Source organism: Pseudonaja textilis, chromosome 2 (assembly GCF_049901715.1).
Source record: "Pseudonaja textilis isolate UNSWEBS1 chromosome 2, rPseTex1.2, whole genome shotgun sequence".
Taxonomy (NCBI): domain Eukaryota; kingdom Metazoa; phylum Chordata; class Lepidosauria; order Squamata; family Elapidae; genus Pseudonaja; species Pseudonaja textilis.
The window spans coordinates 32,271,855-32,296,574 of record NC_141991.1 but is presented as its reverse complement, the minus strand read 5'-3'; the positions used below and the strand labels follow the sequence as shown (position 1 = coordinate 32,296,574).

General features: G+C 38.9%; 1 protein-coding gene across 4 annotated transcripts in view; it reads right to left on the bottom strand.

Moving 5' to 3' along the window:
- The window catches only part of MITF (melanocyte inducing transcription factor), a 128,400-nt gene extending 110,544 nt beyond the window's left edge, over positions 1–17,856 (bottom strand). For 2 of the 4 annotated variants that reach the window (XM_026722234.2, XM_026722242.2), the window contains exon 1: positions 17,543–17,856. In XM_026722234.2, the coding sequence (XP_026578019.1) occupies positions 17,543–17,646 (104 nt within the window). In that variant the 5' untranslated portion in view covers positions 17,647–17,856. The remainder of the gene's footprint in view (positions 1–17,542) is intronic. The other 2 variants (XM_087923653.1, XM_087923652.1) reach the window with 2 other exon arrangements.
- Positions 17,857–24,720: the final 6,864 nt, after the last annotated feature.

Here is a 24,720-nt window from a genome sequence, read left to right as displayed (position 1 = left end):
CACCTTCCCCATTGGTTTTGCTTGTCGGAAGCTGGCTGGAAAGGGGATCACATGACCTGGGACACTGCAACCATTGTAAATACATACCTGGTTGCCAAGTGTCAAGTTCTGATCCTGTGACTGTGGGGATGTTGCAATGGTGTGAGAACCAGACATAACTTGCTTTTTTTCAGTGCCATTTTAACTTTGAATGATCGCTAAAGAAATGGTTGTAAGTAGAGGATTATCTGTATTGTTACTGCTTTGGCATGGATTGAGAAAATAGGCTGGTTTGGGGGTTTTTGTGCTTCCTGTTAGTGAGCTGTATCAGCTCAGCACTTTGAGGTAAAGAATTTAGAACAGAATAGAGCTGGAAGGGACCTTGGAGGTCTTCTAATCTAGCCCCCTACTCAAGCAGGAGAACTTATACTATTTCAGATAAGTGGCTGTCTAGTTTCTTCTTAAAAATCTCCAGCAACGGAGCGCCCATGATTTCTGAAGTCAAGCTATTCCACTGGATAATTTTCCTCACTGTTAGAAAGTTTCTCCTTAATTCCAGATTGCTTTTCTCTTTGATTAGTTTCCATCCATTGCTTCTTATCCTGCCCTCTGGTGCTCTGGAGAATAATTTGACCCCCTCTTCTTTGTGGCAGCCCCTCAAGTACTGGACTATTGCTATCATGTCAACCCTAATTCTTCTTTTCTTTAGACTAGTCAAAAACCCTGCAGCTGTTCTTCTTATGTTTTAGTCTCCAGGCCTTTGATCATCTTAGTTGCTCTTCTCTAAACCTTTTTCCAAGGTCTCAACATCTTTTTTGTAGTGTGGTGGCCAAAATTGTTTGCCATATTCCAGGTGTGGTCTTATTAGGGTTTTATAAAGCAGTACTAATACTTCATGTGATCTTGATTCTATGCCTTTGTTTATAAAACTCAGGAACACAAGATTTGCTTGGAATTGTGTCTGAGGACTAGAGGATTAAGACTACGCTTTCTCTATTGAACTTTTCAGGCATCAAAATAGAGTTTTCATTTGCAATATCAGTCTCAAACTTAGAAGATTCCCCATTTTTTTTTTGTCTCATAGGAAAAAAAATTACAGTCTCCTAGTCGTCCACATTGCCCTTCCTTAAACCTCTGCCAGTTGTCTGAATCCTTTCAAAGTATGGTGCCCAGAACACAATATTGTACTTGCAATGGGATATGACCACTGCAAAATAGAATTTATACTTTCCTCTTTCGAAGACCAAATGGGATCTGAATATCTTGCTGTTGTCTATTAAGCACTTTAACCAGAGGTGGTATTCAGCAGGTTCTGACCAGTTCTGGAGAACCAGTAGCAGAAATTTTGAGTAGTTCAGAGAACTGGCAAATACCACCTCTGATTGGCCCCACCCCCACCTATTCTCTGCCTCCCGAGTCCAAGCTGATCAGCTGGGTCTTCTTTTGTTGCGCTGCATAGGAGAATGGAGCTGGAAAGCAGGTTAGTGGGGTGGGGAGAGAATGGGATTTTGCAGTAACCTTCTCCTAGGAGTAGGGAGGGGATGGAGATTTTGCAGTATCCTTCCCCTGGAATGGGGTAGGAATGGAGATTTTGCAGTATCCTTCCCCTGCCATGCCCACCAAGCCATGCCACACCCACCAAGCCACACCCACAGAACCAGTGGTAAAAAAATTTTGAAACCCGCCACTGACCTTAACTGAAGACAACTGTTTCTCTAACTCATATGTCCGTCAACTATTGAACTGAGTCCTAACACTGATTTGATGCACTCCATTACCAGAATGCACTTCCTTTGTAACCTGGTAAGGGAATGCTTTTAACTGTAAATGGCACTATGAGTTGAAAATGGAATGAGAAAAGTTTGAAAATAAATTCTGTTCTTCCAAAAAAAGCCAATATCGGATCGAAAAGTATTTGGGTGAGTTAAGTACCAGTTGGGGAAAAAAGCCAACTGAGCTTTGTTATAATATAGATAACTGTTGCTCTATTATCAAATGCTTTTTTCCGCTACAATTTTGCTTCTGTTCTTTTATAAGACATATTTTGTTTTACTAAAGTCCTGTTCCTCAATATAAGTCCATGTGACCTGTTCTAAAAAAAGAATATTTTCCACTTCTTGCACAACTGGAACAGATATAAACAGTAGCCAAACTGCAATGCAGAGATATGCAGCAGTATGTGGAAGTCAGGGAATAGAGTCTCAAAAGTTTTTTAAAATCTAAGCAACGTACAGTTTATAGTATTAAAGAACAGTCACATAATGAAACAAATTTTGTAACATCAAAGAGACCATTTTAAACTGTATTTGCTTTCTAAAAAAAACATGGGATTTTTTTTTCTTCCCGCTGGAACTGAATTTCAGAAATGTAGTTACTTTGTTTTAAGAGACCCTAATCACACCTCTTCTTTGAGTATCAGATTCTGTCAAAGAAAAAACATTTTAGGAGAGAAAAACATTTGATTGCAGAAATAAAGATATGGATTTTTTTTATTTTTTAAAAATTTTAATTATGAGAATACATTCTACTTCATCATTTATAATCTCATTTAAAATATTAATTACTAAATAATCTAATCATAACTAGTAATATTTGGAACTTGTCTTCTACTATATAACCATTGATAAAATTTATTCCAATGTTTTATAACATTTGGACTCTCCTTTGTCTTTTATTTCTAAAGTTAACCTATCTGATTCTTTTTCTTATTATTTTTCTTATTATTTCTGTTTCTGAAGGTATGATTTCATTTTTTCAATATTGTGCATATAATATTATGCAAAACATATTTCTGATATATTCAAAAGAGTGATAAAATTTGGTATACTGGAGAATTATTTGGACATTTAAGAATCTGAATATGAACCTTTATGCTTTTCTTTATCCATTAAATTTATTTGCTGCTTCTGTCTGATGATTCGAACTGTTCAACAGCTATGCTTTTATTTATGAAAAACTGGGTGGGGGCAAATGAAGATGAATACTGAGTCAATGTGTGTGCATGTGCGCATGCAGACATATTTACAGCCCATATAAATATGTTAAATAAATAAATACTGACAATGTGGTTGGAATCATGAAGAAGCTAGAACTTGAATCAAAAATTGGGGAAAAAAACAGGAGGAAAAACAAGAACAACACTCTTTGATATGCTGCTGATACACCTCTCCTCTCAGAAACCAAAGAAGCCCTGGAACATTTCATCAAGAAAAGCAAAAAAAGAAAGTGAGAATTTTGGACTCTTTCTGAACATCAAAAAGGCCAAGCTCATGACCCACTGCAAGGAATGGAAAATATCAAAATAGAAATTGATAGTGAAAAGATAGAATGTGTGGAAAAATTCACTTCTCTGGGATCACAGATAGTTCAAAGCAGTGAATGCAGCCCAGAAATAAAACGTCGGATTGCACTGGGTGGCACAGCAATGATGAACGTGAGCCGAATATGGAAAAGCAAGGACATCAGTCTGGCAACCAAAGTTTAGGTTACCCCGCTCTATCATGTTCCCCGTAGCTACCTATGGTTGTGAAAGCTGGACCTTAAAAAGCAAGACAGGAATAAAATGCATTCATATGAGCTGTGGTGATGGAGAGGGCTCCTGCGTATTCTTTGGACAGCGAAGATGACTAACAAGCAAGCACTGGAGCTCATAGTTGCTTTGAAGAGTTAGTGGTAAAATGAAACCAGGCCACCAAGAATACAGTGACTGGATACCATCAAAGCTGACCCCAGCCAGAGCATAGCACAACTCAAAGAAGTAGTTTAAGATCAGAAGACATGGAGAGACCAGGCCCATAAAATCACCCAGAGTCAAGCACAAATGGTTAGATAATATCATCATCATAAGAATGTGAACAAATATTAATGGGAAATGTAAACTAGATCTATTTCAAGATATAAATTGCATCATGACTGAAAAAAACATAAGCAATAAAATGTAAAGAAAATTAAAATGACCAATGTTTAAATTTAAATGATAACATTACAGGGCAGTATACAGAATATTCTACCCAATATTTTGGACGTTCATTGACAGGAAGTTTTTCTCTTCCTTCTTGAACTACATCAAGAGTCTTCAAACTTGGCAAGTTTAAGACTTGTGGACTTCAACTCCCAGAATTCCTGAGCTAACAGGACTGGAGGTGGAATTTTGGGAGTTGAAGCCATAACTCTTAAAATTGTCAAGTCTGAAGATCCCTGAACTACATTCTACAGCACATTATGGATATATGCATTGGCTGGGGAGGGAAAAGGACTGATTGCATTGTTGTTGTTGTTAGTTGCGAAGTCGTGTCCAACCCATCGTGACCCCACGGACAACGTACCTCCAGGCCTTCTTGTCCTCTACCATCCCCGGAGTCCATTTAAGCTCGTACCAACTGCTTCAGTAACTCCATCGAGCCATCTCATTCTCTGTCGTCCCCTTCTTTTTTCACCCTCAATCGTTCCCAGCATTACGCTCTTCTCCAGTGAGTTCTTCCTTTTCATAAGGTGGCCAAAGTATTTGAGTTTCATCTTCATGATCCAGCCTTCTAAAGAGCAGTTAGGGTTGATTTCTTCTAGGACTTTCTTAAATTGTTAGTAGTGTACACTAAAAACAATCCATAGAGTTCTCTTTTTCTCTCTCTCTCACACACACATACCATATTGAATAAAATGCCTGAAAAAGAGAAATGTGGGTGCCAACAACCATTCTAGTAAAAGATGTTCTACAATCAGGCCATTACAGTTAAGTCCTTGACTTACAACCATTCTTTTAGTGACTCTTTGAAGTTACATAATTTTAAAAAATCGAAAAACAGTGGGAAGTGGAAAAACCCACTTCCCACTGTTGCAGCATCCCCATGGTCACATGATCAATATTTGGGCACACGGCAACCGGCATGTATTTATCACACTTGTGCTGTCCCGGGGTCATGTAATCACCATTTGTAACCTTCCAACAAGCAATGTCAATTGGGAAAACCAGATTTGCTTAATGTCTTGCTTAATGATTTACATGATTCATTTAACAACTGCAGTGATTCATTTAACAACTGTGGCAAAAAAGGTCATAAAATGGGGCAAAACTCACTTAACAGCTGCCTTGCTTAGAAACAGAAATTTTGAATTCAACTGTGGACACAAGTCGAGGACTACCTATATAGCTGAGAAAGCTCTCATCATTGAAGCTTTTTACAGTATTTCCCTTCATCTGATGGGAACGCTCTGGGGGCCACTTCATTCAAAAAATAAAAAACCCAAGTAAGTCTTTTCACAGATATAATTGGCTTGCTGATTTTAGATACTGATCTGTAAAGTTGCTCATTTTTATACCCAGCTCCTACTAGCAACTATGCAATTAACCCACTCCACATTTGCACTGATTTACATGTGCAATTTTAAAATGAGTTATGGTGCTACAGCGCAGATAATGCAAGTACTATAGGTACTGCCTCAAAAGTACCACATAATCATGAATTTAATACTTAGAATGCCTAGACATCAAAAGGCTGACTAATATTCCATAGCTTGGTTCGCACTCAGTTGAGATGGTGAGACTGCTGACACAACAACAAATGTCTAGATTTAATATTTTTATGATTGAATTCTGTGGTACTTTTTTCATGTATGTGGTAATTAACTACCATCTTATTTGAGACTTATTTAGCATAGAAATTGTACCTCTCTACTTAGCTTAAGGATGTGAATCCTGAGGAAGCGGAAGATTATTCATGGATTTATTTGGCCTGTACATAGTAACTGGGAGCTATAGCATGCCCATCCAGGCCACATTTAAAATATTTGTTCTGCTTAGTTTTATTTTTTAAGTTCTTTCATTTTTTTTTAATCAAAAGTTATCATGCTTCAAAGCACAGCCCCATCTTCAAGTATAACCAGAGTTTTCATCAGCATCTCTAAGTCTCATATGTACCTCAGAGATAACCTTAGAAAATAAAATGGTATGTGACTTTAGCTCATGCTTTGTCTCTCTTGGATTGTACTTATCATGGCTGCCATTTTGTGAGAATGCCACCAAATATGCTTCATAATTCCAAATATGGAGATGCCTGACGTTTCATATTCACGTAAGTGTGCACTTGATTACTCTCACACCTATAGACACACACCTTCCAATTTTATCATTACTGCAAGTCTGTGAAACAGGTTTTGCTGAGAATTCACAATTGAACAAAGTTATATAATGGCCTTTATGCCAAATGAGCCCTGAAGATTCTCCAGATTCATCAATCTAATCATTCCACCAAAACATTGTTTTTAGGAGTAGTTCATTCATTCATTTTTTCCCATTACAATATCTGGTACCTGCTTTAACATAATTCCAAGATACATACAGAAAAAAATATAGAAAATACAAATAAAAATCTACTGCTTGTAAATAAAAAGTCAGGCACATATTTCAAATATATGTGAAAAAAATTCTAATGTGGGAATTGAAGAACCTTTACTAATCCACAACTCAGTCTTTATATTATCTAAATTATAGCAACAAAACAATAATTGGGTAACACTAGATTCCACCATAAAGTATTAAATAACCCAACACTTCCAAGAAATTGTAGACAACTCTACAGTGGAGCAGTTCAGATGTTCTATCTACAACTATTTTTCTCACAACTTACATCACACTGGTCCATTTCATTAATAGAATAGCATAGTATGATTTGATTGCTTATTGTACCTTATGACTATCATTAAGTGTTGTACCTTATGATTCTTGATGAATGTATCTTTTCTTTTATGTATATTGAGAGTATTTGCACCAAGACAAATTAGTTGTGTGTCCAACCACACTTGGCCAATAAAGAATTCTATAATATTCTATTCTAAATTCCAGTGTGAAAGTATATTGTTGATAAGGAATCATTGAATGCGCTTCAATGGGGTTCATAGTCTACCAAGGCCAGAATGGAATTTTCTGGGGTAGCCAGGATATACCTAATATTCTGAGTTCTGCGATAGCTTCCATGGTAGATGCCCCCAATTGCAAATGGCCATTTGTCAGTAAAAGGACTTGCCTTCCAAGTAGTATTCTAACTCCCAATGGGATTTCTATGGTACCCAAAGTCAATCCTGCAGGTAAACATTATATTAAAACCTAATGCTTTCCTTTGTGTCATGCCAGGTTATTTAGTTTTTTAATTAAAATAACACTTTTAAAAACTCACATATGAAAGTTTCCCTCGTTCAACTAGTAAGAAATGATTCCAAGAGTACAGTGGCACTGTGTTATCTATTTTTGGCTTAACGTGTTTGTGAACATATTAAAAATATGATTAAGCAATTTGTAAATGATATATTCTGGGTAGTGAGCCAGGTTGCTTTGAAAATCATGAAGAAAATCCAGTGTCCTTTCGTGAATTTTGTAGAGGGTATGACTCTTGAGTCTGAAGGATTCAAGATTCAGCAATGCATTAGCAATATTGTACATAGATAAGCGACAACAGTACAAAAACAGTATGGATTTGACAGGTTTATAAAATGAAAGTGAAGAGAACATATTTAACAAGGTACATAGTAAACAACTTGTTTTCTTTAGTCAGGAGTAACTTCACAGTATTGCTAGAGGAAAAGCATTCCAATTCATGAATTAAGTTTCTTTACTTTAATGCAGCCTGACATATAACAAATCAACCATTCTTAATAAAAAGAAATATTGCCACATTTCTGAGAGCTCAGGCAGTATTTGAACAGAAAAATAGAATAAAATGTTTTGTACAAACTACAAAAACTGCCTTTACAAGACAGTAATCCTGTGCAGGATTTGCAAATCCAGGAACTCAAGACAGGCTTTTATATTCCAAAGACATGACCACGATGATTTACTGAAAGTTAGTGATAGAGACTTCAGTTAGGTCCCATCAGTCCCACCAGCCAAGCTAAAGGTGGGGATTGTCACTAGCCCAAACCCAGGAAGGGGGCAGGAAACACCTGACAATACATAAAAACAATATTAAAAGCTCATTATCTTAGTTTCTCAATGGATACAATCAGAGCACACAAAGTTATTTAACAAATGTTGAATACATCTCTCCTTTGAGGTTATTCTTCCCTTAGTATTGCTATCATAACTAAGGACTTTCCTATAATTTGCACTTTTTTTAAAAAAAGAGGCAATAACTGTTTTCAGGTGGTTTTCATGGCAATCTGTTTATCAAGTTTGATTGCCATTTAAACCGCAAAGTTAAGAAAAAACTGCAGAGTGACACACAATCTGGTTTTCCTTACCAAACTGAGGAACCTTCTTATTTATTCTTATTTCTGTACGGGAGCAGAACTGACACTGGAACTCATTCAATTGAGCATCATGTTGTTGACTTGGGACTGCTCAGATACTGGTACCTTTTGACTATGATGGAAAATGCACTTCTTTATTTGATCAGTTTCTCAAATTACATTCAGTTCAAATATGAACCTATTTGAGTACTAATACAAAAAGCTGAATGATAAGGAAAAAGCAAATAAGATACAGGAACACCAAAAGGTTCATTGATTACACAAGCTTCTTCAGCAAATATTCAAATCCTATTTGAGCAACAAGTGTACAAATATGGCTATCTAAACTGTTAGAGATAAGATAGAGCAACTCGAATCAACTAGCATCCTTACACTAATATGAGGCAACTCCAGGGTGGCTCTGAGCCATAGGACAGCTGCCAATTCTGCTTCTATGATCTGTCAAAGGAGGCCTTTTCATAACATACACCAAAGCTGTCATTGCTGAAGGATCTCATTCTGACCCTGTATCAGTACATTACATATACCTCCTGGCTCATTGGATGCAAGCCACACTATGATATGCTGTCTTGTAAGATAGTATCTAGATTCCAAATCTTATGCTACATAGACTTTTGCTTCTTCCATTCAATAAAATCCGATTCTCAAAGGCTGCTCGGACCAATCTCTGCAGTTTTCTTGGCAACATTTTCCAGAAGCGGTTTGCCATTGTCTTCTCCTTCCTAATGTTGAGAGAATGTGACTAGTACAAGGTCACCCAGCTGATTTTATACCTAAGCTGGGACTAGAACTAACCATCTTCTGGTTTCTAGCATGATGCCTTAACCATTATACCAAAGTGGTTCTCTAGAATGCATAGTATAAAAAAATTAAAAGTCAACTGTGCTTGTAGCATACTACAACATATATTTCTCTTGGCCCAACCCAACTTAGATGGTTATTGTTGTAGGGAAAATAGAAGACAAGGGTATATTTGCCTCCTTGAGCTATATATAAAAAGGCAGGAAATAATAGCCAAAAATCTGGATAGTGGACCCTGCAATACCTATGGACAACAGAATAAAAAAGAAAGAACTAGAAAAAAAACACAAAATAGAAAGACCTGCAAATGGAAGTAAAATGACAAAAGGAAGCAAAGATAGTACCAACTCTAATAGACACTTTGGGTGCAATCCCAAAAAAACTGGAACACCACTTGAATACTGTCGGTATTGACAAAATCACCATTGGTCAATTGCAAAAGGCAGTTTTACTTGGACCAAGATATATCTTGCGACTATACCTCTAAAGAGTAAAACAACAACTTCTATTTATCTTCAGAAGAACTCAACAGGTGGACCAAAATGCAAAATCCAGTGTATACTGTACATCTGGCTGACTATGAGACCAGCCATTATAATAATAGCTAAAATATGCCAAAACCATCATAATAATAGCCAAAAGCTAAAACTGTCTTTTACAATTGGGTAAGTAACATGAATGGATAGAAATGAAAGGTGAAAGAGAAGCAAATATTCAAAGCCCAAAGAATTAACAAGATGATGACTGTTTGCTGAGTAGCTAAATATTTTAAGCATGTCTATTCATAGATTGATAGACAGAAAAACAAATAGACAGATAGAGTAGATATCTATGCGTGCATGACAAAGGAATGGATATAAATATTAAAAGTATGACTAGGTTGTTTATTATTCATATTTAATACAAGGATGATAAATTGTGAATGTTGGACTGAATTGTTTTGATAGTGTAAAAATGCATTTTTGAATCATGAAATAAAGAAAAGAAACAAAGAAAAATAGTGAAAGTATAGAAGATGTTTATAATATCTTCTATCCTAGAGGGGAGAGGGCAGTGAACATATTGCCTAGTTGGTGATGAAATTTCTGCAAAACAACAACAACCAAGCAGAGAGCACCAAGGACTTCAAAATAGACTGACAGGCCAAGACAATGATTTAGAAAAAGTTGTTTCAACAGATCTACAAAAGAATTTGATTGAAGCTTTAAAATTGAAAATAAAATATTCTGTAGTTCAGGACTGAATTGTAGAATTCTTGGTGCTCTCTGTATTTTTTTGCTTCTAGACAATTCATTACCTAGCTAGATAAGTAATCAGTGTAAATGAGTGTAGGGTTTGCTGCCTATTTATATGCAGTAGTGGTGTACTGCCAGCAATGGTGGGAATGTACTTTCCTTCTTGGTGATTCCTTGATGGAAGTATTATTTATTGTCTGCTGATCCCTACCTATCTGAACATGGGCTGTTGGAGGGGATGTATTTGTAATTGTTAATGCTCAAGAGGTTAAAAATGATAAAAAGGAAATATATACAATACTGAGAATGTTGAAAAAATAGCAAGGGTGCAGCTGTAGCTGATATCACTGGGAAAATGTTCAAATCTAGACATGGATTTGTGCTTGTAGAGGGGTTTTATGCCTGGTTCAACATCATTATTTCCCTATACCAGTGCTTCCCTGTGTGAATTATCCCAAATTAACTAAAAATGGTTTTTTTAGGGTAATGACACATGAACTCATCCCCCTATCACAATAGGGATATTTAAATAAGGATTTTCTGGTAGGTAGTTTTGGATAGTAAAGGAAAAAGTCTGCCCTACACAGAAAACATCAACAAAGATGATTGGGAGACTGGAGGCTAAAATATACAAAGAACTGTTAAATGCATTAGGTGTGTCTAATTCAATGGAAAGGACTGGGGAGACATGGTAGCAATCTTCCAATATCTAAGGGCTGCCACCAAGAAGAAGGAGTCAATGTATACTCCAAAACACCTGAAGGAAGGACAATATGCAATGGATGGAATTTAATCATGGACAGAACCAACCTAGAACTAAGGAGAACAATTAACCAGTGGAATGGCTTGCCTCCAGAAATTGTGGGTGATCCAACACTAGAAGTTTTAAAGAAGAAATTGGACAGCCATTTGTCTGAAATGGTGTAAGGTTTCCTGCTTGAGCAGATGGTTGGACTAGAAGACCTCCAAGGTCCCTTCCAACTCTGTTATTCTGTTTTGTTAAGAATAAATGGCTACTGAAGGAATGTGACAAATACAAAAATTAAAGTCCAATATGAATGTAGAATTGGATTGGTTATAAGGAGAGAATTAATAAGAAGTGAATTGTAAAATGAACATGAAGAGTGAATGGATGGAGAGGTAAAGGAATATTGAGAATTGTGGGGTTAATGAGATCCTTAGAAATAGAGAGATAAGAAACTTGAAGAACCAAAGGCAATGCCTGAAGTGGCATATGGATGTGGTAAAAGAAAGGATGGTTTGCAAGATCCTGTCCGTTTTCTTATTTCATGCCTTGAATTTCTTTGACATTATTTCTTCTTTCTTTTCTGTGCCCATAGAATCTATATATAATCAAATTCAGCAGGCATATTTGCCCTCAGTGCTTCCTCTAATATAAATAGCAATTGGGAATTATTCTGAAGAAAAATCTTTATCTTTAAATAATGTTCAGTAGGTGCTTGCTCAAACTGACTCAACATTGTAGATTTTCATAGATACAGTGACAGTAGGCCAACAAAATATCTAGCACAAAATATCCCATTGTACTAAAGCAGCCAACATTATGGCTTAATATGATATGTAAACTGAGACATTGCCTGACTCACGTAATGAGCCATGTCATGTTTTGGTTACTATGACCTTAGTGGGCAACATGATTGTAGCCATTGCGATTTGTAAACCATAATTGATGGCTGATTATAGTCTCAAACATATCATTTTGGGAAAAAGTGAGAAAACAGTAGGTTCAAAGTTCTAGATGCAACTGATTCTTTCAGTGGAGTTTCCTGTACCTTTAACCTTTCTGGATTATCTGGTAGGATTGGACCCTGATGCACTATTTTACAGAAGTTTTGGTCCCATGCCGTTGAACCTCTACAGAATATTTCTTCTGAGTTAGAACATGCCCAGTTTTTTAAAGAATGTTTTGGATGCTTACAATATAATCAAATGCATACAAGATAATTTCCTATTGTAAATAGGAAAAAGGACACCAACTGGAGATTGAGATTTTGAAAAGGGAATGCACTCCCCTACTAAACAAGTTCAGAGTCTCAAAGTGTGGTGACAACATTTAGCTGTCTCTAAAAGCAATGCAGTGGCAGTAGACAGTGTATTAAAATTTCATGACCCCCATCCCATCTCCTTCCATTACATACTGGAATATATAATTTTTGTTTATTTTAAAGTTTAATGTATCATTTTAATGTGTTATATTTTTATCATGCTGTAAGAGTCTTGATAACAAGATGGATGACATATAAATTTAAGAAATAAACAAACTCTGGGAAGATTACAGCAAGCTAAAACTACAAATGCAGGGGAAAATATATCAAAATCACAAAACCAACAATAAATCAGTAATAATAAATCACTTTCTGCCCAAGATGGAGAACAATAAAAATTAGCCAGGGTTAAAAACTTGAAGAAATAAATTTCTTAATATTTCTCCTAAAAACCATGAGACTTAATGAAGTTCCTAAGTGTAGAATCACGCCTAACGCTGTAGAAGCAACTCTTCCTGAAATCATTGGAGTTTGTAAAAAGTATCCACACCTTGATATCTTACATTTGCTCTGCATTTGCTCTATCCTTGGAAAAATTTCCAAAGTTGCAATGGAAGCAAAATGCTGGAAGAAGTCTGCTATCTTCTGCGAAGAGCAGGATTACATGTCTTGTACTATCAAACATGCACAAATTCTCAGACACAAATTAAAGTGTGGGTATTAAGATTCAGCTTCAAATGAAGCAGATTATCTGTACTCTTTGTAATTTCTATTAATTTCAACAGCAGCGATTTGATTAGATTGTTCTCGGAACATGGAAAAGAAAAGCCAGTTCAAAACATGCCAAAGGAGCAACAGACGATCCTTATTTCTTAAGCAAGGCCTAAGCCCATCGCTTAGATATAAGTTTCCAACCGATTCATAGAGATCCCATCTTAATGTAATCAAGGTGGACTGTTTCCAAGATTTCCTGGCATTAATGAGATGCCTGATTCTTTTTCTTGGTCATATGCTGCCATTCATTAATTAAAAGATCTGGGCGTGGGATGGAAAGAAAGCTGGTCATTCTAGTAGACAACCATGAGCTATGAACTTAAGGGTGGGACTGCATTCCTCTTGGTCCTATTATATTTCTCATTAGCTTTTGATACCATCAACTTCCGGATTCCCTGTAGGGATTGAAAATGAAAGCACAATTCTGCAGCCATGGGTGCTTCTGAACAGTATTAATGGGAAGATGTGTGGTACCACTCTCTAACAGTTTCTCTTCAACCTCTACATGAGGTCACTGTGGGTCTTCCAGTTTGGTGTGAAGTGTCATATATATACACTGATGGTGGTGATATTCAACTTTATGTTGTCATCCTAAGCCGAATCTTAATGGTCTGTGAGGATGACCTTAAAGATAGGACAAAGAACCACCACCTAGGCACCTATTATGCAAAAGGCATGTGAACCCGTAGAAGGACAGGGGGCATAGGAAGAATCTCAGAAGGAACACTCTTTTGTTTTAGTTTTGTTTTCAAAAGCAAAAGTAAAAGAAGGAAGGAACGCTTCAGACTTGCAAGATTCTGTTCCTATATGTTATAATAAATGTAATGTTAGTACTCATTTGTCTAGGCGGCAGCTCTTTCTCCTGACTCCCAAGATCATTCCCACATTACAGAAACAGAGATGCTGTGGAACCAGAGATAAGATATGGATGAGTAGAAGGAAGTTCTGACTTTATCTCGGCAAGAGGGAGTAACTATTTGTTTAGAAATATGGTGGCTCCAAGATAGGGCTAGCATTAACTGTGCAAGAATTGCTTTTCCCCTAAAGAAACTGGTCCACAACTTGGGGCCCTCTTGGACTCACAGCTCCTACTTGAATAGTAGGTAGAAACCCTGGCCAAGTGGGGCTTTGACCAGCTGAGAATGTTATACTAGTTGCTGCCTTACCTGGACCAGATTATGTCTATCTCTTCAAGTTATCACCAGGTACTGGGTTAGTGTAACTAAATGAGGCTACCTTTGAAAATGAAATCTCAGATGGTACAAAATGCAATTGGTAGATTACTGTGAAATTGTCTGGCACAAAGAACCAGGAACACTCACTGAGTTCAAAGCACTGAAGAGTTTATTACTGCTACCTATGCATATGAATCTGGTCAACTAATGGTCAAAGCTAAACTGACACTAGATAAGAATCAATGGAATTCATGGGGAGCTGGACTTGGATGTCTTCTGGCTGTGCAATGATTCCAAACTGATGATACATTTAACCCCGCCTTCTAGCTCAGCCTACTCATCTCCTACAGAAGTTAAATAAATGAAGTTTAATGATCTGAATAGCTTAAGGGCAGATGATCTGAAGGACTGCCTCCCTCATTATGGCGAACCAGGCCAACCATTTAGGCCTTCAAGAGAAGTCTTTTTGAAGATCTGTATTTATTTACTTGCTGTCACTGGCAGAGGTCTGTTACATCTGGTTCACTTAGTTCTTTCCAAACTATGCCACACACTTCACAAATTAAGTTTGGCCCCACTTTCTGCATTTATAAAAGATTCATTTCCTCCACTATGATAGTTGTTAATTGATTTTAGCATGAATTTTAATGTCTGCATTTAATTTTTTTAGATACATGAGTATTTAATTGACTAGAAAAGCAAGCTATAAATTGAATAGGTTGTGTGCTGTGCAAACACATCCAGCTGTCATTTAAGAAGAAAGAGATGTGTTTTCAGACAGTTCCTTTCATTCATATTAGCAACAATTTTACCTATGTTTACACATTTTAAATGGTTAATATTTTATGTTATATTATTAGCCATCCAAAATGCCCCATGGGTAGAAGGGGAGAATAAAAAATGTAATAATAAATAAACCCAATGACTTAGTATAATATATGAATCCAGCCTCACTCTCCTTTATTGTATCTTGCAATGTCACTTCTGATTAATGTGATCTATACATGGGGCCAAAAAAGAAACTATTTACTGTATATCAATATTTATGATCAATGTAATCTATACATGGGATCAAGAAAACTATTTAGTGTGCATGAGTATTTCTGATCAATGTAATTATAGTATTATTATTTACTGCCTGATGATCCCTGCCCGTCTAAACATGGGCTACTGGAGGGGATGTATTTGTAATTGTTAGTGCTCAAGGGGTTAAAAATGATAAAAAGGAAATACATACAATACTGAGAATGTTGAAAAAATAGCAAGGGTACAGGTATACCTGATATAACAGGGGAAATGTTTAAATCTGGACGTGCATTTGTGCTTGTAAAGGGGCTTTATGCATAGCTCATCATTATTCCACTAAACCAGTGCTTCCTAAACCTGTGTGAATTATCCCAAATTAACTAAAAGTGGTTTGTTTGTTTTTTAGGGTAATGACACATGAACTCATTCCCCTATCACAATAGGGATATTTAAATAATGACTTTCTGGTACTTATTTAAATATCCCTATTGCATATAGACTATTTACTGTATATCAATATTTCTGATTAATGTAATCTATACATGGGATCCAGAAAATTATTTAGTGTGTATGAATATTTCTTATCAATGTAATCTATACATGAGATCAAGAAAATTATTTAGTGTGTATGAATATTTCTTATCAATGTAATCTATACATTGGATCAAGAAAACTATTTAGTTGTCAAACTCTGTAGCATCATTCCAGGGCAAAAATAAGTAGGGTCCCACAACTGTACCTGTCAGAATCTGAATCAGAATAAAGCTGGAAGGAACCTTGGAGGTCTGTCTTCTAATCCAGCCCCCTACTTAAGCAGAAGATCTTTATGCCATTTCAGAGAAGTGACTGGGCTAACAATTCAATGGTATAGCAACCCTTGTGATTCAAAACGTGACCAGCCCGTCCAAGGCAGATACAGACCTAAGAGTTTTTCTCTCTCCGCTCTGCATTGCTTAGTACACATGCAACTATCAGTGGAAATCTGTAACTCCCAGCAGAGGCCAGATAATGCCTCTGGTGAGAGGTCCAACAATACCCTTTACATAATACCAGCCACAGCTCTTGGCCCCTCCTTCCTCGCCCAAACACACGCTAAACAAAACTGCTATTATGACAGGAACCACTCACTAAATGGCTGCTTTTATAGCCCGGGCTGTTTCCTTTCAATATTTGTATTATCTTTTTTTCTTTTTCTTTTCTTTTCTTTTTTTTTAAGTTTTGCTTTTGTTTTTGTTTTTTTTTTTGTTGTTGTTATAAAAGAGCCTGAAGGCACCAGTAGACACATCGGGGATTCTTCTGCAGCCCTCCCTCTTTTCTCTCTCCCACTCCCCTTTCCTCTTACCCCCATCCACCGGCTGTCAGAGGGAGACGCGGTTTCAAGGAGAAGCAGAATAAACCCACACTGTTGGATTGGGGGTGGGTGGGGGTGGAGAACTGGAAAAGAGATGAAGGGTCCCTCTCTTTCGCCATGCCCACTACTTCCTACCCCCAACCACCACTACCCCAGGGCAACAAACTGGCAGGCCCTCTTCTGCCCAGCACGCCAACAACCCACCCGCGCCATCCGCACACCTTGCAAAGCCAAACAACAACAAAAGTCTACCTAAACTTGAGAGGCGACGGAACAGCAAACCACACGCGTTAGGGTTTGCTTGTTTGTTTGTTTTTCCCCCTTTTTGCTACAGGAGTTGCGGCGGTCAGCAAAAAAAAAGGGGGGGGGGATAGCCCAAAGGCAAAGCCATCTGCGTTGCGGGTGGGTTTGTTTGTATGTTTTTCCCTCCCCACCCACCCATCTACCTCCGGGCTACAAGTTATTCCTTCTTTTTTTTTTTCCGAAAGGCGATAGGAAAGAGCCGAGAGGGTCGCGAGTCCCTGAGAGAGAGGGCAGATAGCCCCACTACCCCCTGAGCGCCGTGAAGGTAACGAGGGGAGGAGGGCGAGGAATTCCCCAGCAAAAGTGAAAGAGGGCGAGGGAGACGGAAGGTCCGAGGGAAAGAGGGCAGCGGGACGGGCGAGGGAAGGGAGGCAAAAGCCCGCCCGGGGGAGGGGGGCGGGGGGAGAGGGGGTTAGAAACAGGGCTGGCTGGCTGGCTGGCAAAAAGGCGCCCACGAAAGCCCACCGCCCGCCCTCCCGGTCCAGATTTGCCCGCTTTGCGCCCTTCGGAGGGGCTCAGTGTTATGCAAAGGTGCGAGAGACGTCCCGCTCCAGCCTGGAGGACGAGGCGATCGATTAAAGCAAAGGCTTGGGGAGGGCAGAGGAAAATCAGTGGATTTAAGGGTGCGGGAGGAGGTAAGAAAGGAGCGCGCACCTGTTTTTCAGCGGCTGACTTTTCAGCTCATAGTAGATCTTGGGCTCCTCGTGGAACTCCTCGCCCACCTCGAAGTCCGGCACAATGCCCGATTCCGCCTGCATGACCCCCTCGACTCGCTCCGCGGCCCCACCGGGAGTGGCGGGTGGAGAAGGGGAAAGCAGCGTCCTGTCCTCCTCCCAACAATAAAGCGGAGCCTGCCCGGCGGTGACCACGCGCGCTCGCTCCTCACAAGCCGCCGACTCGCCTTATTTGCCGACTCGGCTGCGCTTCGTATTGCTATGCCCGCGACCGACTCCGCCGCGCCCGCCCACTTCGCCCACACCTCCCTCCCGGTGCCGCCTGGGAGCTGTAGTCTTTTCCAGGAGACGATCTCAGGCGCGCCGCGAAGGAGAGACACTACCACTCCCAGAAGGCTTAAAGGGAGCGTGACGTAAGCAGAGGGCGGAGCCGAAAGAGACACCGGCAGTCGTCCTGTCAATGTCAGCAAAAGCGCTGGCCAAGGGTATTTCGGTGGCTTGTGGGGGGGGGTGGCGGCAAGGCTGAGCTCCTTTCCTAGAATGAGAAGCACCGGCGCTCGAGCCTTCCAGGAAAATCAGGCTCTGCATCTTCCATTGGAGACTAGCCCTGCTTTGCGCTCTGCATCTGAGCAGGGGTGCCCTCTCCTCTGTCCTAAAGCCCTTTACTTGGTAATTTACTCGTTGCCAGTGTCAAGGCACTTCAGAAATGTCTCAGCTTCTTTTATACGTGCCAGGATCTGTTTTGCTCAGAGACCATTCCTTCAGGGTATGGACTCGCTTTAGTAGTGAAGTAAAGTCACCATACATTATATTTTGAGACATTGAAGTTGCCTTGCAGGAGAAAAACCACATGCACATAACCACATACCAAATCTCCTATCTAGGTACATACTTATTTAAAGTTTCTATTGGCATGGATTTTTTTTTTTTTACAAAGCACCACAACAAATCTGTTCTGGTGGCCGCTAATTTTTTACTCTCAAATGTTCAAATTGACTTTAATGAAGGTGCAATTAAATTTTAAACTTTAGAGTTGTTTAGAACCTCTCCAGATATTAAGAATCCTTAAGAATATGAGCTGTGGTGGTGCAGAGGTTAGAGTGCAGTAGAATAGAACAGAAAAGAAGGGAAGAGAACAGAACAGAATTCTTTATTGGCCAAATATGATTGGACGCACAAGGAATTTGTCTTGTACTGTAGACTACTTCTGCTGACTGCAATTTGGCAGTTCAAATCTCAACAATTCAAGGCCAACTCAGCCTTCCATCCTTCCAAGGTGGGTAAAATGAGGATCCAAATTGTTGGGGGCAACAGGCTGACCCTGTAAACTGCTTAGAGAGGGCTGTAAAGCACTGTAAAGTAGTATATAAGTCTAAGTGCTATTGCTATCCTGTCTGAATATGCTCCTCTTATTAAAGGGTCCTGTTGTTTTCCTCAATGGCTTGCAAATGAGAGCCAGCTTGGCATAGTAGCTAAGGCACTGGACTGGAAAACAGGAAATTGTGAATTCAAGCCTCACCTTAGCCATGGAAGCCAGATGGGTGACTTTGGATCAGTCAGTCTCTCTTTCAGCACAACCCAGCTCACAGAGTTGTTGTTTTGGGGGAAATAGGAGTGGGAGGTTTGTTGGATATGTTCACTGCCTTGGGTTGTTTGTAAAAGTAATAAAAGTCAGGATACAAATAAACAAATTAAACATTTCTCTCCTACTGTTTCTCTCCTTTAACTCTCTCACACACACATGCATATGTGTACACACACATACACACACACACACACAAAGAGCCATATGTAGGATAAAAGGATATTTTCTATTTTGAAGTATTTGAGTGCTGTTTGGTGGTTTACTGTTATTGGTTTACTATTGTTGTTATTGTTGTTGTATTACTAGCAACATATCTTTCTTGCCTGATTTGGACTGACTATCACTAATATTACTAAAATAAATTTTCCAGCAAGAAACATTGCACATAATTCTTTTCTGCCCGCTCCTTTCTTCACAAATTTTAGAGGTCAGTCTCAGAATGAAAGACACACTATCAAAAGTGTGTCTTAACTCTAAGAATACAGATTGCAGTGATTTCTTTAAATGATAGGGCTGGAAGGAGCTGGGAGTTTTAGTCCAGCCCTCTGCTCAAAGCAGTTTTCCGCATACTATCCTGAACAACTGGCTGTCCATTTTTTGCTTGAAAAAGTACAGTGACAGAGATCCTGCAACTCCAAGAGGCAGGCTCATCTACAATTTCAAAGCTCTCATGGTCTAGAAATTCCTCCTTATTTCGAATCTGGATCTTGTTCTGTAAAACTTATACCCAGCGGTTCTTGCCTTACTCTCAGGAGATACAGAGAAACAATCTACACCATTTTTCCTATGACAATCCTTCAAGTTTTGGAAGACTGCTATCATACCAGCTTTCTTTTGCTCTTCTTTAGGCTAAACATATCCAGTTTTAAGCATTCTTTAGAGAATTTAACCATTAAGGCTTCACTGTCTTTGCTCAATTTTATCTAATACTCTATTCATGACACATAGCTGCAGGGATGAATTGTTATACTCTTTTAGAATGTTTTCTGTGGCCTTGGGAATTGAAATGGCTTAACATATTTATCATCATTAGTATCATGTGTCCATAAATCTATCAGCAACCTTGATTCCCACTGTCCTAGGATTTTGGTACATTGGATTAGCATAATGTTACCAACAAAGGAACTCAGGGTTGAAGTGAGGGGTTCTGAGCTAGTTTGTTTTCTTGCAGGTATTTCATTACCCAAACTAGGTAACAACACCAGCACTGAAGATGCTACCTAACCGGGGAATGAAATGTCTGCAAAAAAACAACCAAGCTCAGAAAGCATCAAGGACTCCTCATTATGAGGTTTGCCTTTCCTTCCTACTAACATCAGATGCCTTGTTCTGTTACTTCTTCCTGCCTCTGCATGGACAGTGCCAGAAGTAAATCTGGAAGCATGTTGCTCTCAACAGAATAGCTATTACATTTTGGTCCTACAGTTTTAATATTAGCAGTTTCTTCTTTTCTTATTTCTCATTGGAGATTTTTGTGACCAGCCGACACAAAGTGAATTGCTCTGATCTAATAGTTTTTTGATAGGTTCAATGAATTGCCTTCTTGACCATCTATTCTTCTGAATAATTTTACATAGTGAAGATTTAAAATGCTCCCTTCTTTAACCAATGAGGACTTGAAGAAGTAAATCATGCAGTAAGTAATGAAGATACAGTCATCAATAGAATCAAATATGTCAAAGCTAATAAAGAAAAAGAAAGAGACCAATGCTATTAGAAGTGCCATCTTTAATTTTCCTATACTGTCTCTGATTTATTTATCATTGGAATACAGCTCAAAGCCTTGCCAGAATTTGAAATCAGTCATCATTAGTATCATAGGAGGCAATAGGGGAAATGTTTGAGTCGATGTGCATTGTGGATTATAAATCAAATCACCTGGGGGATACCATATCACCTAACTCTGATGCTTAGACTCACAAAGGGTATCTTCACATATTGATATTCATCTTACAGATATGTGCAATTAGAGGACAAAGCAGATAGATTACAGGAAGTGACTTCCATGCAATCTTAAGGGTTGACTCCTTTTTTTTTTTTTTTTTTGTATGAAATAGGCCTCTAGAGGGCTATGTGTCAGAGAGCTAAACATCTCTGGATGCTAATGATTCACTTGAGAAGGATCTCTTTAATTTGAGAAGGTTTACCATCCACTCCTCCCTTTTTAACGCTTCAAGATTTTGTTAAGGATGGTTTCTTTGTGAGGAGTCCAGCATCTTTATGAAACAACAAATCGTATTTTCTACAATAGGTAACATAATATTTGCCCTTTAAAATCTTCAAATAGGACATGGAAATGTTTGATTTAGACAGAATTCCTCATTTGACAGCTAAGTTTTAAAAATATTATACATCTCCCTCTGTCAAAATGCTGACTGGAAGTTCCCGGGTACAAGCTTAGTCTCTTCGATGGATGGTGCTCTGGAAACTGCCATATGTACTGATTGTACTATATCAGTAATAATGCTCACATGTACCTCACAGAATTACAGAGTTGGAAGGAGCCATAAAACCATTACATCCAACCATTTGCTTCAGACCACCCTTCAGCTGACAAGAAGGAAAGCCCACCACCTCTCTGAGCAATTTGCTCTACTACTGAACAGATCTTAATTTTAGGAAGTATTTCCTAACCCTCACACACAATCTGCCTTCCTATAACTGATGCTCATTTTAATTGCCATGCCATCTGGGAATAACAGAGAACAGGACTTTGGGGCTTGCAGTCCTTCTCTTCCTTGCAAATTGCAGAGTGTCTCTTCGCAATTGCCTTTTCTCTTTCCTGACTCGCCTTTTAAGATAATGTATCTCTTCTAGTTTATTCAACATTCTAGGCCTTCCTCCACCCTGTCTCAATTTTTCTGAATTTTCATTAAAATATATTGTCCAGAATTGGATTACAGACGTGTTACTTAATACTCTTTACAGTGAAAATGTTTGTAATCTTGTCCTTCTTCCTGAAGGGAAGATGTTAATCCCATCCCTAGATGGGTGATTGGTGGATTTCCCTGCTCTAATCCTGCCACTTTCTGTTGTTTATTGACTTGATTCAGCGTTTATCGGCTGCATTCCAGCTGCAACTGTTAGGTGGTTCTTGGCTGTCTGCCCGGAGCTATTAACTGAAGGACAGAGAGACAGAGAGAAAATTTTCTTGCACTTTATTTTTAACTGGTTCTCTGAACTGCATAAGCAATTAACTAACAGTTCAGGTGAACTGGTGAGAATCGGCTCAATCCCACCTGTGGGGGTCCCCACCTCCAGTCTGTGGCCTGGTGCAGGCCACAGCCCATTTGGAACTGGACCGTGGAAGTGATGAATGTATGTACATTCAGGGGTGGTATTCTACTAGTTCACACCTATTCGCTAGAACCGGTTGTTAACATTCTAAGCAGTTTGGAGAACCAATTGTTAGAAGAAATTACTGGCCTAATCCTGTAAGGAAGGCAGGAAGGAAACATTCTGGTGTTGCTTACAGAAACTGCCTTTCTGTTAACCCTTATTACATTCTTGGCAGGACTAGACTTCCTGTCTCAGGAATGTCTCTGGATTTTTCCCCCCTTCTTTGCTGGTACTTTGCTTGTGTGGAGTGACCATTCAAAGTTACAAAGGCACTGAAAAAAGTGACTTATGATCATTTTTCACATTTACGACTGTTGCAACATCCCCCCAGTCATGAGAGGCCAGGCAAGGAGATGCATGCCTCGATGTGAGTGATATTAAGTTGGCCACACCCATCTAATAACATGACTACCAAGCCATGTCCACCTAGTCACATGACCACCAAGCCACATCCACCACCTAAGCCACGCCCACAGAACAGGTTGTTAAAAAATTTGAATCCCACCCCTGTGCACATTTGTGAAAATGACACAAGTACATGCAAAAGCATCTCCCGTCCTCTCTCCTCCCACTGCCACTGTCACTGCTTCCGCCGGACCACTGAGCCAGAAAAGTTGGAGGCTACTGCTTTACATGGAGCTGCCCTTGAAGAAGATTCAGAAGCTTCAACTGGTTCAGCACATGGCTACATGGTAAAAGGTATTCAGCACATGTGACATCACTTTGTGAGCTGTGCTGGCTGCCAGTGTGCTTCTGGGTGAAATTTAAAATATTGGACATCATCTTTATCATCATGGTTTCGGATTGGATTACCTAAGGGACCATCTCCTCCCAGTTGTTCTACCTGTCTAATTCAGGCAGGAAGGTCGGTTAGAGGTCCTCTCAGCCAAGAAATGTCAGCTGGTAGGAACCAGGAGACCAGCCTTTTCTGCCATAACCCCTGCCCTCTCAAATGCAGATCCTTCAAGTATCGGGATTACCCTGACCTGGTTGGCTTTTCATAAGGTCACAAAGACTTGGTTGTGTAACTAAACCTGGAACCTGGGTGTATTATGGGCCCCATTTCCTGACTGTATTGACATCTACTGTCTATATTTATTGCTATATGTTCTGTGTTCCATAGTAACAGTTTCACTTGGTGAAATTAATTGGTTTTATAATGTACACTGCACAGAGTTATTTGTTGAGGTGGGCTGTTATAGAAATCAAATCATTCAATAAATTAAACCATGAGTTTAGTCATTTTCTTGTTTGTTATCCATTATAATGTTGCCCTCTTCATAGAGCAGGTTATTTTTTTTTCTATTTTAAATGTAAGAAAAAGTCCTTTTTCTTCTTCTTGGCATCCTTTGCTAACTTTACTTCATTCCAAATGCCCTTCCCCATTTGCCCTTAACCATGACCCACTCTCTCCTTCAGTCCAACTCAATTTGCAGGGCTGTTGTGCTGGGGAAAATAGGAGGGGGAAATAACATTAAGCATGCTTGTTGCCTTGAGTTATTTATAAAAAAATAATCAATGAAGCATATAATAAATCAGTAAAATATAAATCAATAAGATAAAAAGAAAATATGAATGAATGAATGAATAAATAATGGAATGAATGAAATTGTATTGCAAAAGCTCTTTTCTGCAATTCTTCTTATCCCAGCTCACAAATAAGGCAGTCATCCTTTGCTGTACCCATGTTAAAATACTAGTTTTTCTCCTTCTCAAGATATGGAATATATGTTAGGCCTTTTCACCTATTGTCTTGGAGGAAAGTCAAATGACTTCTGTAATTTGATACAAAGGCAGTAAAGGCCAGGTCGTGATTGGCAAGGGGATAGTAAATTTCATGCTGGGACAATCCGCTGCTCAATTAAGGTGTAGTGGGCAGCACTACTAGTTTTAGTTTTTCCTAGAAATTTGAGCTTCCCATATGTAAATACACTTCAAATACTTCAACACCTCAAATATTTCTAGCTGTAAGCCCACTCAGAGTCATTTTGAACTAGAAGATAGTAAGGTAAAGGTTCCCTTTCCACATACGTGCTATTGTTTCCGGCTCTAGGGGGCAGTGCTCAGCTCGGTTACAAAGCCGAAGAGCCAGCACTGTCGGAAGATGTCTCCATAGTCACGTGGCCAGCATGACTAAATGCCGAAGGTGCAGGGAATGCTGTTACCTTCCCATCAAAGTAGTCCCTATTTTTCTACTTGCATTTTTATATGCTTTCAAACTGCTAGGTTAGCAG